Genomic DNA, 27,996 nt, shown 5'->3' on the forward strand with positions numbered 1-27,996 from the left:
ACAGGCTGGACAGGCCGGACAGGCCTTTCTCACAGCAGACATGTTGACTGGTTGTAGTAGTGAGGGAACAGGTGTTATTAATAACACCAATGATGGCTCTCTGTTCCATTCAAGTGTTCCAGTGAGAGTGACAGTGAGCATGCACCATACCTGGACCCTGAAATCAAAGCAGCAAGGCACAGGTCTGTGGAAGGCTGCAAAACAATGTAGTGAACCCACTGAGAATTATCACCCAACTCTGCAGTAAACCGGCAGCTCTCTCAACTATTTAAAGCTGTCTCTCCAGTTCTTTGGCTTCAACGTGTCAGGCAGGCAGCCATGTCTCAACCAGCATCCTGCACTAGCAGCTGAGTTATAAATAGTTGATGGATCCGGCCAGGCCCCAGGCGGCTACAGTGTGCTGATCTATACTCCCCGCCCTGCTTTAACCTCACACACGCATACAGCAAATACACACAAATGACAACGCCTCCCATTTTATGGGAATACATTATTTTAATGCAAGTTTCTCATCCAAAGCAACAAAAAAAAAAAAAAGGCATCTGACAGGTCATTTGGTTTCTTCTGTTAAGCAATCAATGTTTTTATTTTCTCCAAACTTTTTTTTTTTTCACATTTTCAATTTTATTTCCAAGGTATGTAATAAAAATAACATTGGAATATTATTTTTTTCCTATTAAGATCATGGGAAAACAAAAAAACATTGTGTCCATCGACTGTTAACAGTAATCAAACATAAATCGCTGTCATCGTTAAAAATGCATTCACATGATTCCACCTGGACAAACAAAAAAAAAAACGGCCTCTGTGCAAATGAAAGGGATACATTTCAAGCAGTAGCTTCTTAAAGAGCGCCCTGTGGCTCATCGGCAGCCGGGGTCTTGGTGCCCTTTGGGGTGTGAGGGTGTGTGGGGGGGGGCTGAAGGGCGGAGTTAGGGAGGGCTGGAGATGGTTGACAGGGCAGACAGGAGTAGTATCTTACAGAGGTAATCGTCATAAAGTGCCAAGAGAGCCTCACACTGTAGATGAGCCTGAGATCCGCGTTTACCATACGTGTTGTGTGTTTCTCTGTGTGTGTGTGTGTGTGTAAGATTATAGCGAGGAGCCTGATGTTCAGGTTATGTTTAGAAGCGAGGTACAAGCTGCTACAGAGTAGCCCCTGGACAGCGACGGCCGGTCAGTGCTGAGGGTTTCACATCAAGGGAGAGTTAAGTGGCACCGGACAGAGACTTCCATATGGGAATCAAGGCGTTTATTTATAGACGGGCAGAAGACTAGTGGAGGAAACTGGAGGGATTTTTAAAAGGAGTGCAAGGTTTAAGGCAGATGAGGGGGGGGCTCGAGGCACATAAAGGGGGAGGGGGGGGGGGGGGGGTGAACAGTTGGGGGGAGTAGTTATGTCAGCATGTCCCAGAGACAGCAACAACACAGAGCCGTCCAGCAGGCCGTCAGGCATGTGTCTCCTGAGTCGTCCCTTCTCCTGTCCTCCACCACGTACACTGGAGAGAGAGAGAGAGACACAGAGAGAGAGAGAGAGAGACACAGAGAGTGAGAGACAGAGAGAGAGGTCAACAAGGTGATAGGGAGAAGAAAAGGGAGACAATTTTAAAGAAAGCAATGAGTGATTTGTTTTCCTCTGATCGCATAAAACCGGAGATGATTCACCGCCGGGTCTTCAGCGGTACGCTCGAGTGTAACCGTGGCTGCTATGATTTTGTCCTCTAACTGCATTCATCACGGGAGGCGCATCGCCATGGTAATGCCATGGCAGCCCAGGCGCCACGATCAGCCAGCGGTTACGGTTCAGTAACACGAGCGCTGCTCTGAGGTGTCGTTACACCGACGACACGAGGAGCATCAACCAGACGTGTTCCTATATCGTCACATGTACTTCACCTTCAGCCAATGCGTCTAAATAAGTCATGAGAAAGGGTTATGTTACCCACATGTGAAGTTTACCATCTGTCTCTCTCACACACACACACACACACACACACACACACACACACACACACACACGCACACACGCACACAAGCACACAAGCAAGTCAAACAACAGGCCTGAATGAAAACATCTCCCGTTTGTTGTGTTTGTGATTAATCATTCATGTGGAGGGAGACGGACATGCAGCACACAACAACCAGGCGCAGTAACTCATGACATGGGGCTGTGTGTTGCCAAGGTGACCGGTAGATAAGGTGAAGCCGGCTCACCGCGCTGGACTCTGATAATGAAATGACTGGTTAATGATTGGCCAATATTTAAATAATGAATGTCTTTGTAAGTCAGAGCGAGGTTCTCCATAGCAGAACATTCGGCTTATCTCGATCAGTTATGCGAGCAGCGACACCTCACCGACTCCCTCTAATACCTAAAAGGTGTCCAGGGCGTTCTCTGGAGGCTTCGCTTTGAATATTTTATTACCGTGACATGTGCGCTTTTTTTGAGCTTCCATTGTGGATGCTCAGTTGGGAGGTGCTACTGCACCGGCACACCTTTTCATCTTCAACCGGCTTGACTTCTCACTTCTAAATCCTTAATGACTTGCTGCTCTGCGGGCTGACACGTTTTTGTCCCACCTGCTCTAACAGCTCGCTCATCAATCAATTAGTCAGAAAGACAGAATGAACGGGCAACTATTTTCATAATCGATTAAACGTTTAAGTTTTTTGGAAAGTGAAACATTTGATGGTTCCAGCTTCGTCTTGGGCTGGGAGAAATTGGGCTTTTTTCGCCACTTTCAAACTTTCGAGCTCAATCAATTTTATCTGGAAAATAAATGACGGATTAATTGCTCATGAGAATAATAGGTCCTTTTTAACAGTAGACATTTTCCCTTGTTGTCAAAGTTAACTAACATTAAGGTGTCTCCGTTTTATTTAAGTGTCCCATTAAGCTGTGACAATGAGCCGGCATGAACAATACCAGCACCCTGAAGCTTAATACAATTCAGTCATCACTCATTTGATTATTTGCACCTGTGCTTTTTCCTCCTTTCTTCTGTTTAAAAAAGGCCTACTACCTGCAAGATGTAACAGAGACAGTCTGGGCTAATTTAAGGCTTTGAGGAATTCTGATTTGAACGGTGCAAAACTGTTTAAGTGTTACGATGAAACTCAAATGATCCCTTCAATACTTTCCAATTTCTGAATCACTGTTCTTTCATCGCAGACATTTCCCACAGATTCTTAAATACACGAGTCCGTTGCACAACAAAAGACTCCCACCACCTCTGAAACATCAAATAATGAGGACGGCGCAGCTAAAGGCTAATGTGATAAAAGGGAAGAAATGCCATTTTCAGGAATCAATACCCACTAAAGTGTGTCCCCTGCCATTTAACAAAAATACAATCTCTCATAACGACACGATCAAGCCCAAAGTCAGAGTTGTGTGGTCTATTAGATAGCACTGTAACAGCTCATACAGCTGTTGGTCAGCCCTTGTGTTAGCAGGTTAGCTCGCCTCTCCCTCCTGGTCGTAGCGGCCCGTTGAGACTCTCGAAAGTATCCGGTCAGAGGAGGAGCCTCTTCTACTTTTTAGATCATACATCTTCTGTTCCGACAACATTATGAATACCATACATATGTTCCCACTCACCTGTGTTTTTGGGAGCTTCCCCATACATAGGCCCAGGTTGGGGCCCCCCCCTGCCAGCCAAACTGTGGTTGCGGTTGTCCCGGGTACCCATAAGGAGGCTGTCCTTGGTCAGGGTAAGGACCTCCCGGGCCCATTTGTCCCGCAGGGTATTGTGGGTACCCTGCATTAGGCTGCTCCATGTTCACAGGGTACCCCTGTGGAGGATAGCCCTGAGGTGGGTAACCCTGAGCTGGGTAGCCCTGTGGAGGCGGGCCTTGGGCTGGGTAGCCCGGAGCAGTGGGGCCATTGCCTGGGTACGGAGGGGGCTGCTCGAAATTCATCTCTGGGACGAACGGTCACCTGAGGAGCAAGAACAACAGGAGCGAAGGTGTAACTTTTCACATTTGAATCAAGTCTGCTAAGAAAACACTGCAGTAAAGAGACAGGAAGTGGATGTGGGCGTAACATCATGTAAACACCAATGCCAGCACTGATGTCAAAACAGAGAGAGTCAAACATTAGGGCAACAAGTCACATATTATAAATTAGTACAACTTGTTTTTCTACTTGTGTGCTGACATACCTGTAAAAGGATATGTCATAGATAACGAACAATACAAATTCTACATACTTTAAATACCATCATTTACTATATTAGTGTATTTACAATTAGTAAAGAGATAGTAAGTTGGTAATACGATAACAACAGTATAAACATTTTGGGGATATTATATATTGAACTGTGAAGCCTAAACAGTCCATCATCATGCTAGTTTGCAGTTATGTGAATGCATCCAAACTCTATTGCAAAATCAGAACAATGTGGTATTGTATCGACCGTGTGTGTGTGTGTGTGTGTGTGTGTGTGTGTGTGTAATTCAGCCTCGAGAGTCACATTAGGCACTGAATTCCTCCGAGTCCCGATATAAGAGCACAACATTTTCAGACAGGCACACAAGTGATGCAACTGTTTCCCAGAACAGAGCATATAGTCGCTCCCTAACCTCTCCACTTATCTCCTGCAGCGTCATGCCTGCTCAGCCCTCACATGGCGAACAATCACGGTCACACGGCCACGCGGGGAGAGACGAGTGTATCGCTGTTTGCATGTCGAGTGTGTCTTATGAGTCAACAGTCAATCACGGCCCACATCAGAGCTGACAGCGATGAGCTCTGTTTTCTTACTGCTCACGCTTTACAAATAGAGGAGTCAGCTTCACAGAGTGCAGGGCGAGGCTCATCGAATATGAGAGCGAGAGAGACAGAGAGAGAGAGACAGAGAGAGAGACAGAGAGAGAGAGAGAGAGAGAGAGAGAGAGAGAGAGAGAGAGAGAGAGAGAGAGAGAGAGAGAGAGAGAGAGAGAGAGAGAGAGAGAGAGAGAGAGAGACAGAGGGAGAGAGAGACAGAGGGAGAGATACAGAGAGAGAGATACAGAGAGAGACAGAGACAGACAGAGACAGAGAGAGAGAGAGACAGAAACACTCTTTACTCAGAAACACAGACACACAGCAACATCCCACACTCATGGTTTCTGTGTGCGATGTGCGGCAGAGGAAAGACTTTGATGCCGTTGCCCCACCAGGAACATTTCTCTAAGGCTGTTTGAAAAAGTCCAATAAATGTTTGTGATTAGCTTTATGTCTAAAGGTTAACCGTTCCACTCTAGACCTCGTGAGAAGATTGTGCGTTTCCCAACCTATTGGCTTCTGATAAGGCAGATCCGGGCCCATCGCAAACCCTCACGCTAAGCCTTCATCGCTGGATCTGCTCATGTAGAACGGCCACAACAAAGGACAGAGGGCCAGACGGAAAACTGCATGTCTGCCAGGCCTTCCCTGGATTCCTCTGTCACGTTGTGTATGCACACTGTAAACATCTAAATAGCACTCCAGCTCCTCCATCCACATCCAATCCTAATCCAATACAAAGCAATGCAGTAGCTGCACACTGAAATGAGCCAAGAGGCGTTTGTCGAATTGGTAGACAGAAAAACGGTTGCCAAGTCGTAAAAATAACATTGTATTTATGAGGTTGAAAGTATATTTTTAATCTCTTTGATCACCTAGTTTGGTAATAATATGAATAACATGGTTCAAGGATGACTCTTGGGTAATGTTAAACAGATACGGAGTGCATTTCATAGAAGAAAAGACAAACAACTGTTAATGTAGTACATCCTGCTCCCACATCAGCAGTAAGCTTCTCTGTGCAGCGCTCCTCAAAAAGATGTCTGTTAACCGCCTGACAGATGGCAAGGCCTCTGTAACTATGGTTACCATGCTCCAGGGGGAACAGAGCGATCCCTGATGGTTTGTTTTTGTTGTACCTTGAGGCAGCAAGGGAAACAACACAATTCTCTCTCTCTCTCTCTCTCTCTCTCTCTCTCTCTCTCTCTCTCTCTCTCTCTCTCTCTCTCTCTCTCTCTCTCTCTCTCTCAAAAGGGGCTTTATTGTACCCACATAAATCTGCACCGGCCTTTGGTATCAGATTCAACTCTGATGTGAAGTGATTTACAGGTCTCGTCTCTCCTATGAAGGCTTGAACAGTGTGTGTGTGTCTACTCTGTGTGTGTGTTTGTTCATTTGCATGTTTGCCATTTGTTTGCCACGTGAGTGAGTTAGGACAATGTTTCCACAATAGAATCATGGTGATAATATCACAGACAGTGCAGTTGAGACGTCTCTGACAATGGCATTACTGACAAAGGAGTAAACACGCGTAGTCAGTTCATTAACATATGAGTTATTATAACGGCATTAAACAATGTACAATAAAAAAAAATAAGCCACTTAACCGGTGGAAGTTATTAACCTTGATCAAAACAATACCTCTGTAGAATAAAGAAAGGACAAAACAAAGTACCCGATCACCTATATCTAATAATAAATGCCATGTACAAAGATCTCACAGGATACCGGGAAACTTCCCCTTATTATCAACAACTTCCCTTTCGTATGTAGAGTTTTAAAGAGGAAATGTAATGTAGAAATCAAATTGAAACACTGGTGCATTTCCTATGCAGATGGCACGGCATCGGTACTATGTGTATGTGTATGGTATTACACAATAAGGCTGGGGTTTATACTTGGTGTAATTGAGACTGTGCTGACACAAGGGCAGCTCTGTAGCCTCTGTTTACTTTCTCTGCATCTAGAGACATCACGAGACCGGGAGGCCTTATGTGAGGACATAATTAGGAGGAATCAGAAGCTATCTCACACGTACACACGAAGGCAAACACACGGGCTGAGCCAAGTCACGACCAAGTGACAGCAAAAGACAACATATATATTTCATTGAGTGGTTTCAGTAAACAAAAATGTAAAACGGTCTTTGTTTCTACAAACGTAACTTGACATTTAGCGGCATAGCATTCATTTAAGTGTGGCTATTAAGCTAGCTTAATATTAGCTTATTATTACCATTTTAACATGAGCCTTTCTGTATAAACGCTCCATTGATATCAGTGTTGTATTAGTAGGCCTGTTAGTACAACGTTATTTCGCGCCATCAATAGGTTGGGTTATCAATATAATATTTAAGAAATATTATAAGCAAATAACAAATTGCATCTGCAGGCCCCAACCCATAGCACTGTTCCGTTTCCCAGGCCCCTGAGTTAATGATGACAGTAATGTTACGCTCATAAACGCACAGAAATAACAGCTCGGGACATGTCTTGGCCACCTACCTTTGAATGAATAGTCTGTTGTAAATGGCAGCGACGTCTGTGGAGAAAGAAACTCCTTCTTTTTTCCGAGTTTGTAAGAATTTGTTACCGCAATGTGCGACCCTCTTGTCTTGTGTCTAAAAAAAAACAGTGCGTATCGCGTTTGCTGGGCGTGACGTCAGTTTGAAGGGTACGGCACGGGAGGCGGGCTAGTGGGCAACAAACGCGCGGATTGGCTGACACCACTTGTCGCTGCTCGTGCGCGTCCAATCACAAGACAGAGCGATGACCAGTGGGTCGTCAGCGAAAAGAAGTGACTTTTGATCATCTGGCCAACATCACCCAGCCAGTGATGGAATGAATGCGAGAGAGAATAGGCAGGATGGGTGACTAATAAACGTGAATCAGTAATTAGACACCTTGTTGCTCTCGCCTTGGAATTTTACTTTTGATTTTGATAAGATTATGAAATATTGGCAGCTCTTAACATGAAAGTATTATGTTATACGTAATATAATATACCAATATATAAATATGAACAATTATTTTGGTCCTCTTTTATTTAACTAACGTTACATCATGTGTTTCTATTCATCATTATGCACCTGTTTGTCTAAGGTGCATTACTGTTTTTCTCCCAGTAGGTGTCAGACTACTCCCAGTCTATTCCTCTCTGAAGTGCCGGTTGTTGCTGTTTCTTGCACTATAATGAACGAGCTCTCAGTGTCAGTGTCTCTGCTCTTTTTTAGGTGGGCAGCGACGACACAGCTCACAGATAGGGTGAAGCACACACTTGCAAAGACATGCATATGCATACCTTACTGTGAATATGCATACCTTACTGTGAATATGCATACCTTACTGTGAGTGCACGTACATATATAGCACATGAAAGCTAGAAGTGGAAGAGATGTTAATCTATAAAAAAGTATCCTATACATACCGTTAGTGTATTATTAATCTGTAAAGTAACTATTAAATATAGCTGTCTAATAGACGCACCCATGCATGTGTACTTCACATACATAAAAAGGGGTCGTAGGGTTTGGAGATAGGTTTGTGAACATCATCTCGGTTCCTCCATCGGACATGGCACTGCATGAGTTCAGTTTGAGCATAGTGAGGTACCAGCAGCCAGCCAGCTTTACAGCTGCCACAGACAGTAGAATTTAAAAGGAAACGGGTTCTATTCTGCAAGGTGATACCAGACAGTGTAGTGACATAAAAGCTTGCACTATATGAGTGTGTTCAACAACAAGCCTGTAATAGCAGAGTTGTAGACCAGCGGTGCCCCCCGAGAATCAAGGACCTGCCCTCTGACATACACACGCTAAGCTATATTTACAGCTAGTCATGCATGGAAAACATGTTGGTGGAAGGCACTGTTACTGGTTTAAGCAATAGCCTGGCAGCAGCTGTTAGAAGACTGACCTGAGACGGTCCAATGAGGCATGTCAGACATTCTGCAACAAACAGCGAAGGAATCCTCAGCTTTATCCTAAGATAAAGTGCATGGCAACACAGAGTGTTCTGCATTGTCACTCTAAAGCTACTTGTTGTGTTGTGAACAAGGCCCAGGTTTGCTTTCAGTGCAGGTTGAGCCGTGTAAAGTCAATTCAAAAGAGTGTTTCTTGTCATTTCCTACACTTTACAACCTTCACATAGTCCTTTGCTGGAAACCTCACCTACAGGAGCTAAACAGATAATACCAGTAATGAAATATACTTGTCTACGATAGCGGTGTAATCCAAGAAACTGAACACAATCTGTTAATAACGTGCAGCACATCTAAGAACTGAATATACCTTTACTGGTGTAACAGAAGTCGCCGTGTTAAACAGTTGCATTAATTTCAATGGAAAGAAATGCAAAGCTAAGTTTATGAATGTTGTGTTCATCATACGTGAGATAAACATGCAGTCCACTTCTAGCCGTGTGTACCAGTGTCTGTTTACATTGTCACCCCAGCAATTTAGCCCGAGCCTGCACCAACGGCTTCAGCAGGAGCAGCTGACAGAAATAGAGCCTGGCCAGCTCTGCCCAACCCTCTTCCAGGGACCAGGTGGGGAGGGGGATGCGAGGGGGGAATAGTTTTGTCTGTGGAAAAGGGCAATGGAGCAAGATTACCAGAGTTCATTGAAACTCAAGGGGGTGGTCATCTGGAGCGAAGTTGTTTGCGGTGGAACAAGGACAACATCTCACGAATGGGTGGCAAACAGACTGGTTCTCTACAAGCCAAGATGAAGCCTTTTATGTCGGGAGCAAGCAGAACCTTGTGTCACATTTACACACTCATGGTCACTATTTGGACTCAGTGCAATGGGTGATTCCGTTAAGTAGCACTAAATACAATTTTTTTTTTTTTTACCTCTGAAAGGAATGGATTTATATTGTGCCATATAGTCACAATAAAAGAATACGGGGGGTTTGTAGAAATCATCACATTTCTAGACAACAACATAAGCTTTGTCAGATGCATGTCCGCAGACACTTCTGGCCCTCGCTCTGTGATGGATACCTCGTCCAGAAAGTTACTGACAAGCGTATGTGTCACTGTCACGTGCCCAGTGATAAACGTGCCAGCAGGGATCTCCCACTCTGAGCAATTGATCACCACTGCTACAACTAATTCTCGACATAACCCCATTTATCAGTTTATAATTATTTTTAAAAAATCAACCAAAGGCAAATGACCGCATGTTAAAAATGATGTACATTGATTGGAAGCCTGCAGTGAAAGTCAATTCTATGCGGGCATATTTTTACATGACATTTACATCAAATTTAGGTGGCCGTGTTATGATCATGCTGTGGTGCAGATGCATCAAAGGAAGGCACATTTCTCATTTGTGCATTTTGTGAGTTTTTGTCCAGAGTGAACTAACTTTAATCACAATGGTAGGGGTGCATTTGTCTCCTTTTAAAGCCATGACTTGTCAGTCATGAGAGAGGTATTTTGAGCTAGACAGTCAACAATCCTTGTACCTTTACGAAGCACCCCATGTTGACATAATCTTTGGTTTTCAATGGGTCAGAAGGCTTGTGATGAAGGTAAAGAGGACTGTGTTGTAGACGTGTTGAGTAGTTTTAGACCGTGTCATGCTTCTGGAAGTGTAGTACAAATCAATATATAATCGTTATGCACCTGTGGCATAGCAGCCCTCACCTTCATCCCTTTTTATTTGGATGCCAAAGCTGTGTTTGTTCTGTACATTGGTGCCCATCCCATAATAGGACATGGGATGATTACATCTGGTGTAGCAGAAAAACGTGCATGTGGATAAAATAACTCGTTACCCACGCCTCACTGCGTGTCACCAAAAACATTTAAGTATAAATTTCCAGTATCGTATCTCCCCCTCTGCCCGATAGGAAATCCCTCAAAACTATGGCACGGGAGCATGTGATGTTTCTCACAGGTGCCCAGAACAAACATACACACCAAACTTGTTCAAACAGTACATGGAGGTCAATCAGCACGTTTTAACAAAAACACCCAAGTGATTAAGCTTTACCCCGTCTTTTCATCTAAAAAGTTATCTTATCATTCTGCACTGCAGTGCGGGTCCAGTGTTTGCTGTCGGACACAGTAACATTATGGCACACAGCAAGTTGACTTTGCATGTGCCAGATACTGAGCACATGGTCCGAGTCTCATCACGAGTAATTTATTAAATCACGTAAATCAGAGCACCTTGGGCAAAACTCAAGTCGATAACTTTGATGCAACGCTGAGCGGTTGCCGGTCACTCCTGCAAGGCCGTGGGACGAGACCACCTGAGCAGACTGACCCACATCACTGACCCACTCATGACGCATAGAGACCTGCTTATCTGTTCTCACTCGCTGATATACCATGACATCAGCAGTAGCTTCAAAATCCAAGTTTTGGGGTCCATCAGGGCTGAAACAAATATGCCATAGCTACCTAAACAATCCTCATAAATATTAGGAAATCAACAATTACATACGAGAGAACTGCCTGGTCAATTACCAGCTGGTGCCACATCCCACCCCCACATTACAGAGTGGTTTCAATATGCCTGGTCTTTGAGCTGCAGCTGACCTCATTCCTTAGGACCAGGCCTACTCCTACAGTCAGCCTCCCTAATCTACAGATCAGTGGCTGGAACAAGCAGGCGTACCTAGCCCTGACCCCGTGTACATGGATGGCCTTCAGGCTTTCAGCAACGTGTGCTAACGGTGCACTTTGAATTCACTCCCCTTATTCAAAATTATATCTTTAATTAAACTTGTGTTTTATTGGTCGAGCATCATCAGATGATCTATTAAGATATGTTCGACATTCCATCTTGTGCAACATAAGATTATGCTTATGTTTGACGTGGCTAATAAATTAGCCTAAATCTAAACTGTTTATATAATTCAACAGGGACCAAGTCTGTGTCTAAGTGAGGGGCGTTCCCGCCATCGGTGTACAATAACATTCCATACATGAGGCAGTTATGCAACTCATTAAACATGTAGGTTTCTGTGGCCACATGCTTTTCCATTACATACATTGTTTTATTACACTTTAATAGCATAGTTACAAAGAACAACAATGTCCTAAACATTGTTTAAAATAGAACGCAATATACATTTAATGACAAAATAAAATACACACAAGCAATTGCTGGCAGTTTGAATAGCCTTTATTTGAAATTATTCACATTTCAGCTCTCCCACCATACAAAACAGAGAAGGCGCTGATTTTCAGTAGGCCCTGACCCCCAATATTATCACAAAGAAAGTTAGCCATCTGTTTTTTTTGGGGGGGGGGGGGGGAATATACAACAAAACAACTGATGCCTGAAGTGAAAAACTCTACATGTCTTAATGTAATCATCCTGTATTCCCCAACTTAAAAAATAGGCTACATTATACAATGATATTTACAAAAGATTAAAAAAAGTGAAATCAAAATGGATTTTTTCAATCCTGCTGCAGCTCTGAAGTGAGTGAGCCACTAATTAGCCCATTCAATACCATTTCTTTGCTTAACACTTATTCTCGGGTCAAAAACACCCTACAGTTCCCCAATTTCTCCATTCTTTTTTGGTTCCTCACAAAAGCTTTTATTTAAAAAAGGTGAAAGAAAGCTTTATATGTAATGCATTACAGTCACGAATGACCTTGGAGGTGTTTTAAATGATAATTCTCCACAGGAGGTAATACTGGAGCTCAGATGTCCATCTCAAACTGGTTGTCATCTGTTGAAACGGGAGAGAAGGAACAGTTCAGATTAAGAAGGGGGAGGTATTTGACAATCAGCTGGCAGCTAACATTTGTGTTTGCAGTCAGAGCACAACCACACCTTAACGGACTGTACTACAAAGTACAGAGCTTATCAATGCCTTCCCATCTGGCAAGAAAACAAACAAAACACATCGGACTATATGGGTGTAGCTTGCAAATCCAGATCGCACCACATGTCCTGTGTGTTTACCAACCCACACAAGGGCGACAGAGGAAGGGGGGGGGGGGGGGGGGGTCAGCACTAATCCTTCTGACAGGAGCAATGGAGGTTTGATGCATTTTGCTAAATAATAAATCTAAACTTGCCCATGAGCCCAAATCTTTGGTTACACTGTCATGAATCATTGCTAAAATAAGGGCTTTTATTCCCAGCAACTCATATATTGTCTGAAGCAGGCTATCGGAAAATTCTGTCAAACCACACCGTTGCTTCAAACTGTTGATATCTTTCTTAACCCCTTTAGCAACAACAAATAAACAGCTGACACTATCAGCCTAAAATGATAGGGGAAGCCTATGTTAAACATGAAATATAAAGTGATTGTTGAGTAATCAACCACTAGCCTAGTTTTGAAAGCCTTGTACATGGTGGGGAATATTTCGATTTCATAGAACCATAAAAAGCATGAAAACGTATGGACCCATGCATGTGATTGCACACACAAACTCTGAAATGGGTGTTTCCCAGTTAAGTCCACTCTGTAACACAGAGAAAAACAACAACTAAATGGTTGCACGTTTACCTGCAATGTCCTTCTCGTCTTCCTCTGCCTCCTCTTTGAGATCCTGCAGTTTCCCCATATTGTGTGTAGCGGGTACCGTCACCCCGGGGATCTGGGGCAGACAGCATGGGGGGGTCCGGGCCAGAGGGGAGTTTCGACAATCCAACAGAAACTTCCTGTCATAAATGATTCGGGTACCTGAGAGACAAAAAGAAAGTCTGGTGTTTAACATCAAATCTCTCTTCCAAACAGGAAGTGAAGTTAATTAAAAGACAAACACAACCAACTGAATGCTGGAGTATCTAATATATAATAGTTATTTTTGCATGTTGGCAATGTAGACATTTGGAGAGTTAAGTGTCATTATCCTCTACCAGAGGGGATTTGAATGGGAAAAGGAGGGTTGTGTGCGTGCAGAGGGGAGGGCTGGAGGCGGCCACTGCCATGAGTTCTTGGAAATCAGAGCACAGAACATTCTCTTTTTGAAGCGGGAGGCCTTGAGATTAAAGCCACATGTTTGTTCTTTGACTGGGTGAAAGGAATCATTAACATTAACGGCAGATGCGACATGCTGAGTATTCGCAGTGACATGGTTTCGGCCTAAAGCTCCACACAGACCCTGCAGCTATCAACATCTCAAATTGCCTCGGCATGACTCGTGTGTCATCGTCAGGACTTGGACAAACTCCAAGCGACAAACAGCGTCATAAATGGCGTGTTGTGAGAGGTTTGACCAGGACACAACTCGAGTCAAGGAGCGAACTGCTGCCTCTTTATTGGAGTTTGAACCTGCTCAACTTCGCCACGAGGAAAAACATGTTATGTAATAACTGTGGTGAGCAGCATGTCCTGGACAATGGGAAGCAAAGCAGAGACGGGGGGAGGGATTGGGGCGAGGAAAGAGCGTTGGAATGCAAGCTATAGTGCTAGCAATGCATTGCAAGGCGGCCTAGAGTGCAGAGCAGTTACATTTAAAAAAAAAAAGGGGGGGGGGGGGGTCAGTCAAACAACACATAGCCCCAGCAGAGTGAAACGTGTTGCACAGAAGGTGGGAAAACAAGTCAACGCTCTGTGTAGCAGGTTCCTATGGCGTGTTTACCAGTGTTGTTTATTTTTAGAGCAAATTTAAAAAAAATAAAACATTGCTCATACTCCTCTATGCATTTCCCCTCCCCCTCTTAACTTGTACAGAATGTTCTCTACAGTTCCTGAAATGCAAAGTAAAAGAGCAGCGGGGATAGGACATGGCAGAGGCCAATCACTCTGCTCTTCTGGCAGTTGGACACATCCACCCTCTTTACATGTCTTTAGACGCAGCAACAAAAGACAAGTGTTCAGCCCACAATGTGTTTATTGGTCATGGTTATGCCAATAATCATGCATCTTCTCATGTAAGCCAAAGTTACTATTGTTCTGTCAGCAGTGCAAATATATACATATGTTACTATGTAGTATGCATTGATAGTAATTTGACATTTAGTAATATAAAAAACAAGTAAAAACTGTCTGACTCCACACTTATGTGTGATGTATGTAAAAGCCCTTCGTGCTTCCGCTGTTTGGTTCACTTCACTTTGCCAAAATCAACAAATTACTTGCTGACAACACGAGGGCTTTGGACAACTGTCACTGTGCAGAATGTGAACAACAAGGCGATTCTCCAACTTCCTCCTATTATTGGTTCCCAGTTTACTTTTTAATATAGTTATTTGATGGCGTTAGGTCGAGCTAAATATAGTTTGAGTATAAACCGATACCCTTTATCAGCTGTTTTATGCTTGCTTGTATTGCTTTGCAGCTTCTCGCGAGACTGAGCTTTAGGCATTTTTACCCACGTACAAACCGTTGAGTTTTAGCTAAACTTTTTTTTCGGGCAAGTTCCGTGGTATGAACACATTTCGGGAGATCAAAAGTAGTCTAAATACGAAACCTCCAGAGACAGCGTGGCACAGTTCTTACCTCCTGGCGTGGTGGAGAAGAGGGTCCCCCCGGGTGTCTGGCTGTAACAGTCGGGTAGCTGGGACCAGTCATTCAGGGTGAGCACCCTGGTGGGTATGGGGCAGCACTTGGCTTCATTCGTGCCGGTCGACATGCTAGCTTTCTGCGTGACTGCTGCAGGCGGAGTGGGACTAGCGTCTTTAAAAGTCGTCGAACCCGCTATATATATATCGCTCGCTCACAGCCTCTGCACAAAGACAAACTGACTTCAAAGTTGTAGGTTCTTTACAACTAACAGCTAACGGAGTAAACGGTATGCGACTGTAACTTCCAAACGGAGAATTCAAAACAAGCTCGAGAGTTTGGGGCCCCGGTCGTGTCCGTCGCGATAAGCAGCTACCATGTGCTGTATTTGTACTACACACAGCTGCTGCAGCAGCCACTCGTGATGTTTTTGTGCAACAGCTGAGACACGTGGGGCAACGGCTAGGTGCGAATGTTTTCCTGTCAGAGACAGCCAAAGAGGCGGTGTTAACAAAGGAGAAAAATAATGTTCTGTTGATTGATTATCTAATTTTATGATGAGAACACAAATATATTTCAAGACCCATTGTGTAGCTATGCTATTGTACACTACAGGAGAAGATACACTGTTAAAAACGTGAAGATGTAATGTCACCGCCTGTGTCAGTACTTAAGCTGATATCCTTCAGGAAACCTTCTTCTCAGTATTAGTAGTAATAGTAGTAGTAGTAGTAGTAGTATTAGTAGTATATTGCAACACAAACATTGTTCTTTGGGTGAATGAGGGTAAAATGAATGACCAAGAAATGGAATTGTTTTTAGAGTTGGGTCAACTCTAACGTAAAGATAATTGCTATCCGTGTCTTCTCTGGTTCACAAATCAAGCGCTTCGCCACCTCATCCGTGTTACTCTCTCGACTACACTGCCCCCTACAGGTTGTCATTGTGTGGAGCAGACAGCACGTTTCTCACGATGGCTCATCGACAGCTGCTTCAGATCGCTCACCGACGTCAAACAACAACAATCAATAAGGGCGTTAGTGTCATTTCATGTATCTATTCTGCTTTACATTACATGCATTTAGTATTTATTTTATTTGTGTTTTTTTTAAATGTTTGCGGTACTTTGATTAGATTGTGAGCCTATTGCATTGAACCTTATGTTATTACCTTACTCTATGCTTTGTTGTACATTGGATTTGGTGATTAATAAGGTGTTTGAGGAGCAAAATAAAAAACGAACGAAAAACAGAATCCATGTTCCAAAGCTGTGCAAACAGCCAATAGAAATGTTTAATTTTGTCCATAAGTATTAGTGTCGACACAGTGGACACAAATGAGGACAACAACCAACCACGGAAATATATGAACAATATAAAGGAAGAAATGCTACAAAAAAATAAATAAGAAAATGTGTTTGATGAGGAAAAAATGTACTTGAAATTATAAAATCAAAACTACTTTGTAAATTCAATTTACACTTTCAGCTCCATTCCGGTTTCCCATTTACCAACCACTTGAGGGCGACATCGACATGAACACATTGGGGCCACTGCTCTAATGCATAAAACGAAGATAGTAGGATGTTTATATGATTATCAAAGACAGAAACAAACGATACTGATTACATCTCTTGTGGTATCACTGTACTCCCCTGTAGTATTGATACAGTAATCCCAGGGAGTTGTTACTGCAATTGTGTGGTATATTTCATATTTATACATTTAGGTGGTAAATTAACCCAGTGCCTACATGAAAGATCCCCTTCCCTAAAACTACTGTTTCTCATTTGTTTTTCTACAATAATTAATTGCGATACAAAATCAAGTCTCCCCATCACATCCGTGTACGTTGCATATTGGACCTTAATTAACTTCCTCGCTAGTTTTGAGGTCACACAATGCAAGCTAATTAACTTTGTATTTTAACTCTAGCGGGCCCATAGTCTCTGACAGAGTTCCAGTGTCAACGTCAGCTGATGTGGCATCGTAGAAGGACGTCAGTCATGCAGATGTGCTGCCTATTAAAACTGATCTTCTGTTTCACCACAAACAAATGACGCCACTGGCATCAAAATGGCCAGCAGCAAACATAAACGACCACACACACAAACCGGCGATGTCAATGACATCATACAGAACACTGTGTCTGGCTATGCGAGCGCTAATAGCACGGATGTATGGGACAGAGGCGGTACTTACTTCCTGCAAGACCTGCAAGACCTGCAGGAGCTTTCTCCTCGCGCGGCACAGGACGTACACAAAAGACGACGGAAGACCTTCTTCGGCCGCTGATTGGTCCAGAAAAATGGAATCAGATGACGTAGTATTTCCGGTTTCTAGTTCCCACTGAAAAGGTAACTCTCGGTCATTTCTGAAGAGATGCACGACTGACCCGGTTTTCATCCGCTGAAGGTAAGAATGCCTCGAGCCAGCCAGATAAGCAGGGTATCACTCTCTCGCTGGTCACCGTAATCCCGTTACTGCCTTTATCTGTCTGTAGACCTGTGTTAGGGTTCATCTGTGTTTTAATTGGCTTCAGCTACATCCTCGGTGAGCTAACGCTAATCAACTTGCCAACGGTGCCAACAGCGTGTGGATGCTTTTGTCATCACTCGGTCTGCCGTGGCGCTCCTCAGCCCATCGTCAGATAACCGCTCAATAACGCGGAGGATGAATTAAAGAAAGCTCATTCTAATTCATTCTTATTGTGTGAGTTTAATTTAAATATAACGGTAGCTTTTTTTTAAATTTATTTTATTAAGACGTTTTTGAACATGATGTTTTTGTATGTGGCGTTAACGTTAGAGAAACCACACTGAATTACGGCATTTCCTGCTGTATAATATTACTTTATGTGGGTTGTATTATATTTTGTCCAAAATTGGTACTTTATGGTGCCACGGAAATGACTCATTCATATAGGGAGTGTAGCTTGCTGGACATTTTCCTAGTCAACTAACACGCGATATCAAGCCTGACAGGTTGTGTCTATCCATGAATCAACATTGAAATACGCGTATTGTTTTAACTTGTGTTTCCTCTTAGACATACAGACATGGGTGTGACGCGGCTGGATGCAATGATTCACTAAAATGTGAATCACACTGTACAAAGTAAGGATAGGGAGGGTTGGTTACATCAGTCTGACTTTTTACTTATAATAAATTAGATGATGTAGCTGAGTAGATACATAGTCATGTTAATACCCACACTCTTTCTGTGTAATGTTGTGGAAGTCATATCTTTAAAATATGACATCAAAGTAGATCCTACATGACAGCCGTAATCCACAATTACTTTGTTTCACGGTGTTTCGGTTCAGCCTGTTCTGTCACTGTAGGGGTTATTTATACAAATGTGGAAGACTAGTTAAAAGTGCAATATTCCCTTTTTCCCCTCCTTGATCTACCCTGGCCTTGAGGCTATTATTAGCGAGCTGTGACCTAGAGTGGCCTTTCACTGACCACTGAGTGGGGTGAGCTTCAAGAGTATTGTTATTGGTTGTCCGCAGCTCGGTGCTCTTGGGCATAACGCACAGAGGGGGTGGTGAGGCAGACAGTTTGGAACCCTAAGTGGAGGGAGCTCGCACAGTTGAAACACGCCATCCTAGGAGGTTGGGCATGTAACTGAGCGTTTTTAAAAGGTGACAGATGCAGAGGATGTTTGGTACAGAGCAAGAGGTGAGTCTCTGATGAGCACTGAGTGTAGTTTCGAGCCAGCGTACAGATCCAGATGTTGGATAACCTTTAGTAAGTAGCTGAGTAGTTTGAGGCACAAACCGCAGTTTAGTCAGGGTTCTGTTTTTTTCTGTGCCACCAGACGTACTTAGTTAACCAACCAACTTCCTCTTCGAGACAACTGTTGGCATATGACTGATATTTGGGTTGAAAATCAATCTTGACTCACCGTTGCTCTATATTTTGACTTGGTAGCTGTTTCACATGTGCTTGATGAATAAACCTTCTCTAATGGCAGTTTCTGTTTTATTCCAACTTTAGGTGTAACATTCGTGTGGAGTGGACCAAGTATTTCCATATTGCAGTTGTTGGATTCTTAAAATTGTTTACTCCTGGGGGGGGGGGCTTTTCTCCTTCTGAGGCTTTAAACTTCTTTGTGACCAGCACACCATTCAAAACTAGTCTGACAACCAGGGCGACCTAGTTTTTTCCCCCCCCCACACGTACTCTTCCAGAGAACAGTATGGGTCTCCAGTCAGACTCGGCCCTCCAAGCTATCCTCCTGTTTCCAATCCACCTTGTGGTATGGCTGTACTCCGTCCTGTCCTTCCTCCCCTGGTACTACATGACTGGGGCCGGGGAAAGACAAGCCCTGTCCAAGCGGGTAAAGGCCCGTTCCACTACGGGCTGTGCAGAGGGGCCTTACCGCTCCGTGGACCACTTCGACTCCTTAGCCAGGCAAGACCTCCCGGGCAAGGACACGCTGGACAAGCTGTTCGAGCATGCTGTGCAGCGCTTTGGACCGGCACACTGTCTCGGCACCAGAGATGTACTGAGTGACGAGAACGAGGTTCAACCCAGCGGGAAAGTATTTAAAAAGGTAAGGATTCCCATTGCTATGATTAGTTTTTCGTGAGTGATGCTTGTGAGGACGAAGATGTCTGATGTTGCAAATGACTCTTTCCCCCCCCCCCCCCCCCCCCCCCCCCTTGGCAGCTGATCCTGGGGGAGTATAGATGGCTCTCCTACAATGAAGTGGACTCTGTAGTCAGTCAGTTTGGCAGTGGACTGGCGGCTCTGGGACAGCAGCCCAAAAGCAGCATTGCAATCTTTTGTGAAACCAGAGCGGAGTGGATGATCACAGCCCAGACGTGCTTCAGGCACAACTTCCCATGTAAGTACAGTACAGTACAGTATGTACAGCAGTGACGGTCAACCGACGTATGCGTCCATACGGCTCGGCAAAGCTATATAAAACCCACATGGCTGGTTTATGTGTAGGGAAAAAATACGTTCCGGTATTTCAGATATCAAGCTTTTTTTTTTTTTTTATTTATTTTTTTTTTTATTCCTATATTTAAGTAACCCCTGAAACAATTGAGATGGAAATGATTTTATTAGGAATGATTTTACCAACCTCGTATATGTGCGTGAACTGCCTCCTTGCTGAGGGTCTGAGAGCATTTTCTAGTTAAATATCTAGTTATTGTTATGGATTTCTCCATGTTTTTCAGGAGTCTGTTCACACTAATAGAGGCTAATAATAACATTCATTTTGGAAACATTTTTTAAAGTGAAAACAGTGATTTCAATTTTCTATCTTTTTCTTTTTTTTCTTCTTTTATTTGAAAGTCGGGCCCCCACAGTGTCTACTTTGGACAAATGTAGTCGATGGCCCCGGGTGTATATTACAGTACAAGTGTGGATAATATAATAACTGCTGTTTGATATATTTACATGTCTATTTTGGGTACACTGAGTGTTTTGTATTCATAACAGTGGTGACATTCTATGCCACTCTGGGAGAGGACGCAATCACGTTTGGACTGAATGAGACCGGAGTGACACACCTAGTTACCAGCGTGGAACTGCTGGAGACTAAACTGAAAGTGAGTTCATCCCTTACAGCGCACACAAGACGCATTAAGCCATTTTTCTATTAAATATAACAAAATGTGGATAATATCTCAAACAGCCTTTTTTTGATTCTTAACTTCTTTTTTTCCAGTGGATGTTTTTTAAATTTATTTTTAAATTTAGTAGGTCAAGTTGCTGTCCATTATAAAGATTAAGTCAGCAAAGATAAAAATCATTTATATTTACAAAATGAAATAGTGTGATTGTAATAACAGCGTTTGTCCTCTCTGACTGTCCAGAATGTGCTTCCACTGATCCCAAAACTGAAGCACGTGATCTACGTGGACCAGAAGAAAATGAACCCAGCAGGCTACCCAGCGGGGTTGTCCATCCATAGCATGCAGGCCGTACTGGAGCTTGGCGCGCTGCCCGAAAATAGTACGTACACACACACACACACACACACACACACACACACACAGTACAATAGATAATCTTGCCTTAAAACGAGTTTTGAGCTCCGTCTATGCTCTTGAAGTTGTTTGTACTTTAAGTGTTTGTTTGTCTTGCAGTGGGGAGGGCGATCGTGAAGCCCCAGCCCTCCGATCAGGCCATGGTGATGTACACCAGTGGCTCCACGGGCAGACCGAAAGGAGTCATGATCGTCCACAGTAACCTGATTGCGGGAATGACGGGCCAGTGTGAACGCATCCTTGGACTTGGGTGAGTTTCAATATTAGTCCGTATACGTGCTATATGTACTGCTGTAATGCTAGCAAAATGCAGTTCGCGCAGCAGGTTTCCTCTCATCGTTCAACAGCCAGGATTAAACTTACTTCAGAGCTTTTACTGAAGCGCACATCTCTCCCGTGTTATTTTATCTATTGACAAGATAACTGAAGAACGTTCCCTTTTAATCTGTGCTGGGACAGACTCCGGAACAGAAAGACCACACTAACAGATACCGAGTGTGATAATTGGATAGAGAAACAGAACACATGTAGTAACTAACCTCCCCCCCCCCCCCCCCCATGTGTTGTGACAGGCCTAATGATACCTACATAGCCTATCTGCCCCTGGCTCATGTTCTGGAAATGACAGCTGAAATCTCCTGCATCACATATGGCTGTCGGATCGGCTACTCATCCCCCCAGACACTGTCGGACCAGGTAACACACCATTTGTATTTATCATGCTGCATTTCCTCATAACACACCTGGGTGTCGTGACTAATACATTGTTACCCTGAGCTTAAATCATTGTTGCTGTCTAATGTAATCTGTGGCTTCTGTTTAATCCCTTTAGTCCACTAAGATAAAGAGAGGAAGTAAAGGAGACTGCTCTGTGCTCAGACCCACGGTGTTGGCAGCTGTGCCAGTAAGAAGTCCTGCTTTATATTCGTATCTCTGTTGATCACTCACTACTCTGTTCTCCTTCTCTCTCTCTCTCTCTCTCTCCCTCCCTCTCTACGTTTTTCTACTCAGTTTTATACACTATTTTTTTTTTTTCACCTACTCTTTATCAAATGTATACATTTATTTTTTTTCTCCTTAAAAGGAAATTATGGACCGCATCTACAAGAATGTGATGAGCAAAGTGCAGGAGATGAATCTCGTTCAGAGGACGCTGTTTACGCTGGGCTACAAATATAAACTGGAGCAGATCGAGAGGGGCTATGACGCGCCACTCTGCAATGCGTAAGAAAAACCACCGCGGCTCCTCCGGTGCCCCCCTTTTTTTTTTTTTTTTTAAGAAATTGCGGTTGTGGCGGTCAACTTCAAATCAAAACACACGGCAATTTGTCTTTGCAGCCTGCTGTTCCGGAAAGTGAAGGAACTCCTGGGGGGACGGGTGAGGATGATATTGTCTGGAGGAGCCCCCCTGTCCTCAGCCACGCAGAGGTTCATAAACGTATGCTTCTGTTGTCCGGTGGGTCAGGGCTACGGCCTCACGGAAACCTGTGGAGCAGGCACCATCACGGAATGTAAGATGAGAGTGTAGAGCAGGGAGAGCGTGCAGAAAGATGAGAATAAACCGATGTGTTGCTAAGATATTGTGTCTTATTACACAGTTGCAGACATCAGCACCGGTCGCGTGGGAGCTCCTGTTATTTGCAGCGAGATCCGGCTCCGGGACTGGGCTGAAGGTAGGGTTGAAAGACCTGTTTGTACAGGATGACAAGTATTTTCGTAATGACAGGGTGATTATATTTTAGTAATTTGCCAACCACAGGTGGTTACACCAGCAGAGACGAGCCCAACCCAAGAGGGGAGATCCTGATTGGCGGCCCCAACGTGACCATGGGTTACTACAAGCAGGAAGGCCACGACCAGGACTTTTTCGTGGACGACAAAGGTCAGAGATGGTTCTGCACCGGAGACGTGGGAGAGATGTACGCAGACGGCTGTCTTCAAATAGTGGGTGTGTATGTTTGTTCCCTTTTAACTTATCGCTCAGCCCTGCGGCTTGTCATCATGATGGCATCTGTGGAAGGCACACCATGCACACTTGATTTCATGGCACTGATATGCCGTCGTTGTGGTTGTAACTTCTGACAAGGGGAGCTGTTCGTGCTTGATAAAAGAGCGCCGGTGTGAACAGATTTGTCCTTTTCCAATTTTTTTAGATCGCAAGAAGGACTTGGTCAAGCTGCAGGCCGGGGAGTACGTGTCTCTTGGTAAAGTCGAGTGCGCTCTGAAGAACTGCTCCATCATAGACAACATCTGTGCTTATGCAAACAGGTGAGTAAGTCATTTATTTAGGTTCAAAGTTACAGGAAATGTAAAAGACTACCGGGTGGATACATTTGGGGCAGTGTCAATCAGCTCTCACTTCTAAGAGCTGGTGGCAAGACAACGTTTCTGTAGCTTTAAGTACACGTGTGCTTTAGAGCTGCAGTGTTGAACAAATAATTATTTACTAAACAAATATTTGTCTCTATTCTCATATGCAAATCCAATGCAGCAGGAGGAGATAATGCAGCCTGCAGTAGAGCTTGCAAATATGGATGACATTGCATGTGATGATCATAATTTCTTTGTTCCTCTATTTGCTCACATACCACATTAAACCAAATATCCATTTCAAATGGCAGATGTAAAAGATTCAAAAATGGATCAAAATGTATAATTCATGTAAAACTGACTGGACTGTGGGGAGTTTGTTTATATTGTAAAACCATATGCACTGTATAGAAAGAAAAAATGATTTACAGTTCAATCCAGTCCCACCCATGAGCATCAACTGTGAAGATTGACATGGGATTTTATATAATGTATTATTATATTCATATCATGAACTTAGATGTAGTTAAAAATGTGTGTTTTCAGTGTGCCTCGTGTCATTCATTTGGACAACAAATGTGTTCATCTCAGTATAACTTCATCATCACCCCATTTAAACATATTTAATATTGTATAATCACACCGCTGCCTTCGCATGCTACAATATAAAAAATAAATAAATATCGTAATAATATCTATGATATCAAATTAATTAAGATATCCCAGCAACAGTAGTTGTTTCTCAACTTTCCCAGTTCAGAAATTCACCTTTAATGTCGGCTAATGAGAAAGACGAATGCAGCTGAAAAATTACTTTCACTTCAACTGACACTGACAGAACTGACACTTCCTCAGCCCGTATAAAGTTTAACCACTTCCACTGATCCTACACAATTTCACTCCCAACTGCTTTTTAATGCTCACACTTGAGCCTGCACTTCAACTGACATCTTTCAGTTCATACACTTGAACAGTCACTGAATTATTTCAGGACTTCCAACTTAAACTGTAGCACCTACGCCTCGACTTACATTTCAGCTCCTCATTAACTTCAACTGAATCTACACGTTGTTCAACTTCTGTCCGCACTTAACAATTAAATCAACACCTCATCTTCCCTCAGAGCTTACTCTTAAATCTAACTTCTTTCAGCACTTCCTTTCGAACTATCTCAACTTTCAGTTTTGTAATTTGAAGGCTACTTCAATATGACTTCAACTGATTATTTCAACTATTTTAAATATTTCAACTTTTCAGCAGCGAGCACAGGTGCATTATTATCCGTGGCCTTTTGTCAACCTTGTTTCTATTCTGCATCCTTTCAGTGAGCAGAACTACGTGATCAGCTTCGTGGTTCCCAACCAGAAGAGGATGACGGATCTGGCCAAACAGAGAGGCATCGTGGGGGCATGGGAGGAGATCTGCACCCACCCGGACATGGAAAGAGAGGTCCTGAAGGAGATCAAGGAGGTTGCTGCTAACAGTAAGAAGTGGCCGTGTGTTTTCATGATATTGTGTTATGGCTGTACTAGTTATCTTTACTTTTATGTGTACTTCTTATATCTGTCCTCCTCTCTGGAGACACATGCACTTTTCGCTATATTTTAGTAGAAAGGAGCGCTTTTCGTTGTATTATACTGAGCGTCGCTGTTCTCTTTTCATCCACACAGTTAAACTCCAGCGATTTGAGATTCCGGTGAAGGTACATCTGATTCCAGAGCCGTGGACCCCCGAGACGGGCCTGGTCACAGACGCCTTCAAGCTGAAGAGGAAAGAGCTGAAGAACCACTATCTCCACCACATAGAGAGAATGTACGGGGGCAAATAACTTTGCTCACTTTCACCCAAGCGTCCCCACTGTAACCAGTATGCTGTTTGTGTACCACCAAATGAAAATGTCTTGAACAGAGAAGCTGTAAATGCTTGTAGCTGTTGAACAATGTGTCCTGCTTTCTATTTATTTATGTAGGAGTTTTTATTGTCAACGAAAACGCACTCAAGTGGACAACTCTTGAAAAACGGTCCGAGACCATTACGGCACATAACTTCCACCACATAAATCCGCTGGCCCTCAGTTTGTAGCTAATTTAAAAAGTACCACTGTTCCCCCGTATGTTGCCGATGCTTTGCTGTTACTTCAATTCAATAATAACTGTAATCATCAGGGAGGCTTGTATTGCTCTTTTGTACATTTGCAGTACTAATGTTACTGTGCCTTCAGTCTGCAGTACCTGTGTAGTCGAGCAGAAGTGGCATCGAGTTACAAACAAATAGTTCATGCTTTACTGCCAATTGTTCTTTTACTTGAGGGGAAAATATCCCCACCCAGAGATACACTTGACACCGATCATATAGAATTAAACATGCTTGTGATCGTGTCTGCTATTCAATCTACTTCACTTTTTCTGACAGCTGTTTAATTTATACTTTTGCTATTGTGTCAATTTATTCGGTGAGACCAAAATGTGTGAACATAAATGACTCAGGAAGATAAGCAAATGTTTTAATTTATTAAATTGTGAAATAGTGGGTTACTTGTATAGAAAAACCTTTTGTCATACTTCTCATGGGCAGTGTATTTATTTAAGATCAAGCATGTTTTGCTACTAACAAATTGCTACGATGCTTATTTGCATTAGCTAGTCAGAACTTGTTGTGATACTGTGCGTGTTTTACTTCAGTTCATGGGTTAATGTACATTTGGGTATGATGGTATCTGAAGTGGAGTCTTAATTTTAATATAGGGGTGTTTTCTGTATATTTTTCAGTTGTCAAGTGTTGTCGCGTTGATGGATTTGCATCATGAAAACTTAAGACTTCACACATTGACAGTTGCTTTACAGTTGGTTGTTTGGCGATCCTATTTGTATTTATTACTCCATTATCATCACATGCCTTGTTCAACGTTCCAAGAATAAACCTTTTTTTTTTTTGTTTTTGTATTGTGTGGTGCATGGCATTTTAATTTTATTACAAAAACGGAAATAAAGAAACTGTATCTAGACCATGACTGTTGAGTGTCCATACATCGCAGAGGAGAGAGCCTCAGCTGTTCCAGTCTTGGAATCGGAAACAGTCACTAGCGATCTTCCAAACAGGCTGGTCATTGTTGGGCGTCGCCTGAGCTGTCAGAAGAAAGTTCTGGTTGAAGAAACGCTGTTTGTTCCCTTCGAACTTCACTGTCCCACCAGTCACCACGAGCAGCGTGGTCTGACCTTGGGTTGCTTGCTCTGTGAATGAAGAAAGGGGTTTATTGATGCTGGATTAGTACAACATCACGTTATTAAAGATAATGTCACTTTAATTTAAGATGTATGATATTGTTCTGCTCTGCTTCACATTTGCACAGCTCTCTACTCTAAGAACATTTGAGAATCACCAATAGGATGTTTTGAAGTTGAGATTGCCCCACACTGACCATGAACTGGCTGACAATCCAGTGTTTGAACTTGGAACTCGCTGGAAGGCAACGACTCAAAAAACTCGCCAAGAGCATCCTGCCCTGACACCGCATTCCCGTTCCACACCAAGGTCGCCTTGTCCAAATAGAGCCGGGTCAAGTTCTGGGACACAGGATCGTTGAGATCAACAATAACACCAACCACAAGCAGACAGTGTGCTCTGCAGATACACCAAAACTGAATTTTGGTGGCCTGTGCAGAGATTGAAAAATAATCTGATAATATATCTGTTGAACTGTAAAATTGGCACTGCTCTCTAGTGACCAAACTATGTATTGGCGACACGGTTAGTTAGTTATATCAGACATATCCGTGACCATTTAGGACCAATATATCTGTGCAGTCAAACAATATTCAAAATAATTGGAGCAATGTTGCAGATGTTTTTTTTTCCCCAATCCAGAGATCAAAATAGCAGCATCACTCACCCTCCTTTTCTTATCCATGCAGTCGTAATAAATGTTGACAAATTCTTCTGAATATCTGCATGACTGATCGACATGTGTCCTGAAATCCTGGAGTGGAAAATCACGTATTAAATCACAATAAATCAAAGTCACCTATCGCTCGTGAACAAGGCGTCTAGGCCTGCTCAATGTAAAAGGTAACAATAAACATTAACATTCAAATATAACGTTAGCTAGCTAGCACAACAACGCATGAGCTGGTTGATTTCAGCACACACGTGTCGCATTTAAACGTACCAGCGTGCTCGCCATAACAACATGAATATGGATCGAAACAATACTGAATATATTGACTAGTATTAGATAGGATAGCGGGAAATTTTGTCAAGCATCAATTTAGTTTTTTCTTCCGCTTGTTCATTTAGCACATTTAGCAACCAATGCCGCCATTTTGCCTGGTGTATTACTTCCTCGGGGCACCAACTATACCTACCAAAATAAAACGTGTGTACGTTCGTTCAAATTTAACGAAGGCCTCTGATAGCGTGGTTCCAAGCCTATAAATCGCTTTCAACGTCTTCTGTTTTTTAGGTGAATCAAACTGAATAATTACTG

General features: G+C 43.1%; 4 protein-coding genes across 4 annotated transcripts; 1 reads left to right on the forward strand and 3 right to left on the reverse strand.

The window, feature by feature from the left end:
• Nucleotides 1-472: 472 nt before the first annotated feature.
• Nucleotides 473-7,423, reverse strand: LOC142962638 (cysteine-rich and transmembrane domain-containing protein 1-like). Its single transcript, XM_076103231.1, is given in 4 exon segments — nucleotides 473-1,499; nucleotides 3,602-3,650; nucleotides 3,652-3,940; nucleotides 7,273-7,423. Coding segments are annotated over 3 exon segments (423 nt in total). The 5' UTR covers nucleotides 3,922-3,940; nucleotides 7,273-7,423; the 3' UTR covers nucleotides 473-1,395.
• A 4,465-nt stretch (nucleotides 7,424-11,888) lies between these two features.
• eif4ebp3l (eukaryotic translation initiation factor 4E binding protein 3, like) lies at nucleotides 11,889-15,606 on the reverse strand. The gene is made up of 3 exons (XM_076103096.1): nucleotides 15,192-15,606; nucleotides 13,254-13,430; nucleotides 11,889-12,464 (listed from the first exon to the last, which is right to left on the reverse strand). The coding sequence occupies exons 1-3, from the start codon at nucleotides 15,322-15,324 to the stop codon at nucleotides 12,436-12,438; spliced, it is 339 nt and encodes a 112-aa protein (XP_075959211.1). The 5' UTR covers nucleotides 15,325-15,606; the 3' UTR covers nucleotides 11,889-12,435.
• Nucleotides 13,736-26,517, forward strand: acsl4a (acyl-CoA synthetase long chain family member 4a). Its single transcript, XM_076103093.1, has 15 exons — nucleotides 13,736-18,309; nucleotides 19,195-19,753; nucleotides 19,870-20,047; nucleotides 20,653-20,762; nucleotides 21,030-21,168; nucleotides 21,303-21,453; nucleotides 21,776-21,899; nucleotides 22,036-22,107; nucleotides 22,288-22,427; nucleotides 22,542-22,714; nucleotides 22,802-22,876; nucleotides 22,963-23,151; nucleotides 23,357-23,471; nucleotides 24,839-24,996; nucleotides 25,184-26,517. Exons 2-15 carry the CDS (start codon nucleotides 19,397-19,399, stop codon nucleotides 25,339-25,341), a joined length of 2,139 nt encoding a protein of 712 aa, XP_075959208.1. The 5' UTR covers nucleotides 13,736-18,309; nucleotides 19,195-19,396; the 3' UTR covers nucleotides 25,342-26,517.
• On the reverse strand, nucleotides 26,003-27,844 carry nxt2 (nuclear transport factor 2-like export factor 2). Its single transcript, XM_076103094.1, has 4 exons — nucleotides 27,679-27,844; nucleotides 27,403-27,489; nucleotides 26,932-27,076; nucleotides 26,003-26,743 (listed from the first exon to the last, which is right to left on the reverse strand). The coding sequence occupies exons 1-4, from the start codon at nucleotides 27,691-27,693 to the stop codon at nucleotides 26,559-26,561; spliced, it is 432 nt and encodes a 143-aa protein (XP_075959209.1). The 5' UTR covers nucleotides 27,694-27,844; the 3' UTR covers nucleotides 26,003-26,558.
• Between the last annotated feature and the right edge of the window lie 152 nt (nucleotides 27,845-27,996).

This window comes from Anarhichas minor, unplaced genomic scaffold (assembly GCF_050575085.1).
Source record: "Anarhichas minor isolate MPS153535 unplaced genomic scaffold, ASM5057508v1 ptg000028l, whole genome shotgun sequence".
Lineage (NCBI taxonomy): Eukaryota > Metazoa > Chordata > Actinopteri > Perciformes > Anarhichadidae > Anarhichas > Anarhichas minor.

Coding starts and splice junctions, on each gene's coding strand:
- eif4ebp3l (XM_076103096.1), bottom strand. CDS start 15,324: ATGTCGACCGGCACGAATGAAGCCAAGTGCTGCCCCATACCCACCAGG. Junction 13,431..15,191: donor CTTCTCCACCACGCCAGGAG/GTAAGAACTGTG, acceptor TTTGTCTCTCAG/GTACCCGAATCATTTATGAC. Junction 12,465..13,253: donor AGACGAGAAGGACATTGCAG/GTAAACGTGCAA, acceptor CCGTTTCAACAG/ATGACAACCAGTTTGAGATG.
- nxt2 (XM_076103094.1), bottom strand. Junction 27,077..27,402: donor GCATGGATAAGAAAAGGAGG/GTGAGTGATGCT, acceptor CCTGTGTCCCAG/AACTTGACCCGGCTCTATTT. Junction 26,744..26,931: donor GGATTGTCAGCCAGTTCATG/GTCAGTGTGGGG, acceptor CTTCATTCACAG/AGCAAGCAACCCAAGGTCAG.
- acsl4a (XM_076103093.1), top strand. CDS start 19,397: ATGGGTCTCCAGTCAGACTCGGCCCTCCAAGCTATCCTCCTGTTTCCA. Junction 20,048..20,652: donor CTTCAGGCACAACTTCCCAT/GTAAGTACAGTA, acceptor TATTCATAACAG/TGGTGACATTCTATGCCACT. Junction 22,428..22,541: donor GACGCGCCACTCTGCAATGC/GTAAGAAAAACC, acceptor TTGTCTTTGCAG/CCTGCTGTTCCGGAAAGTGA.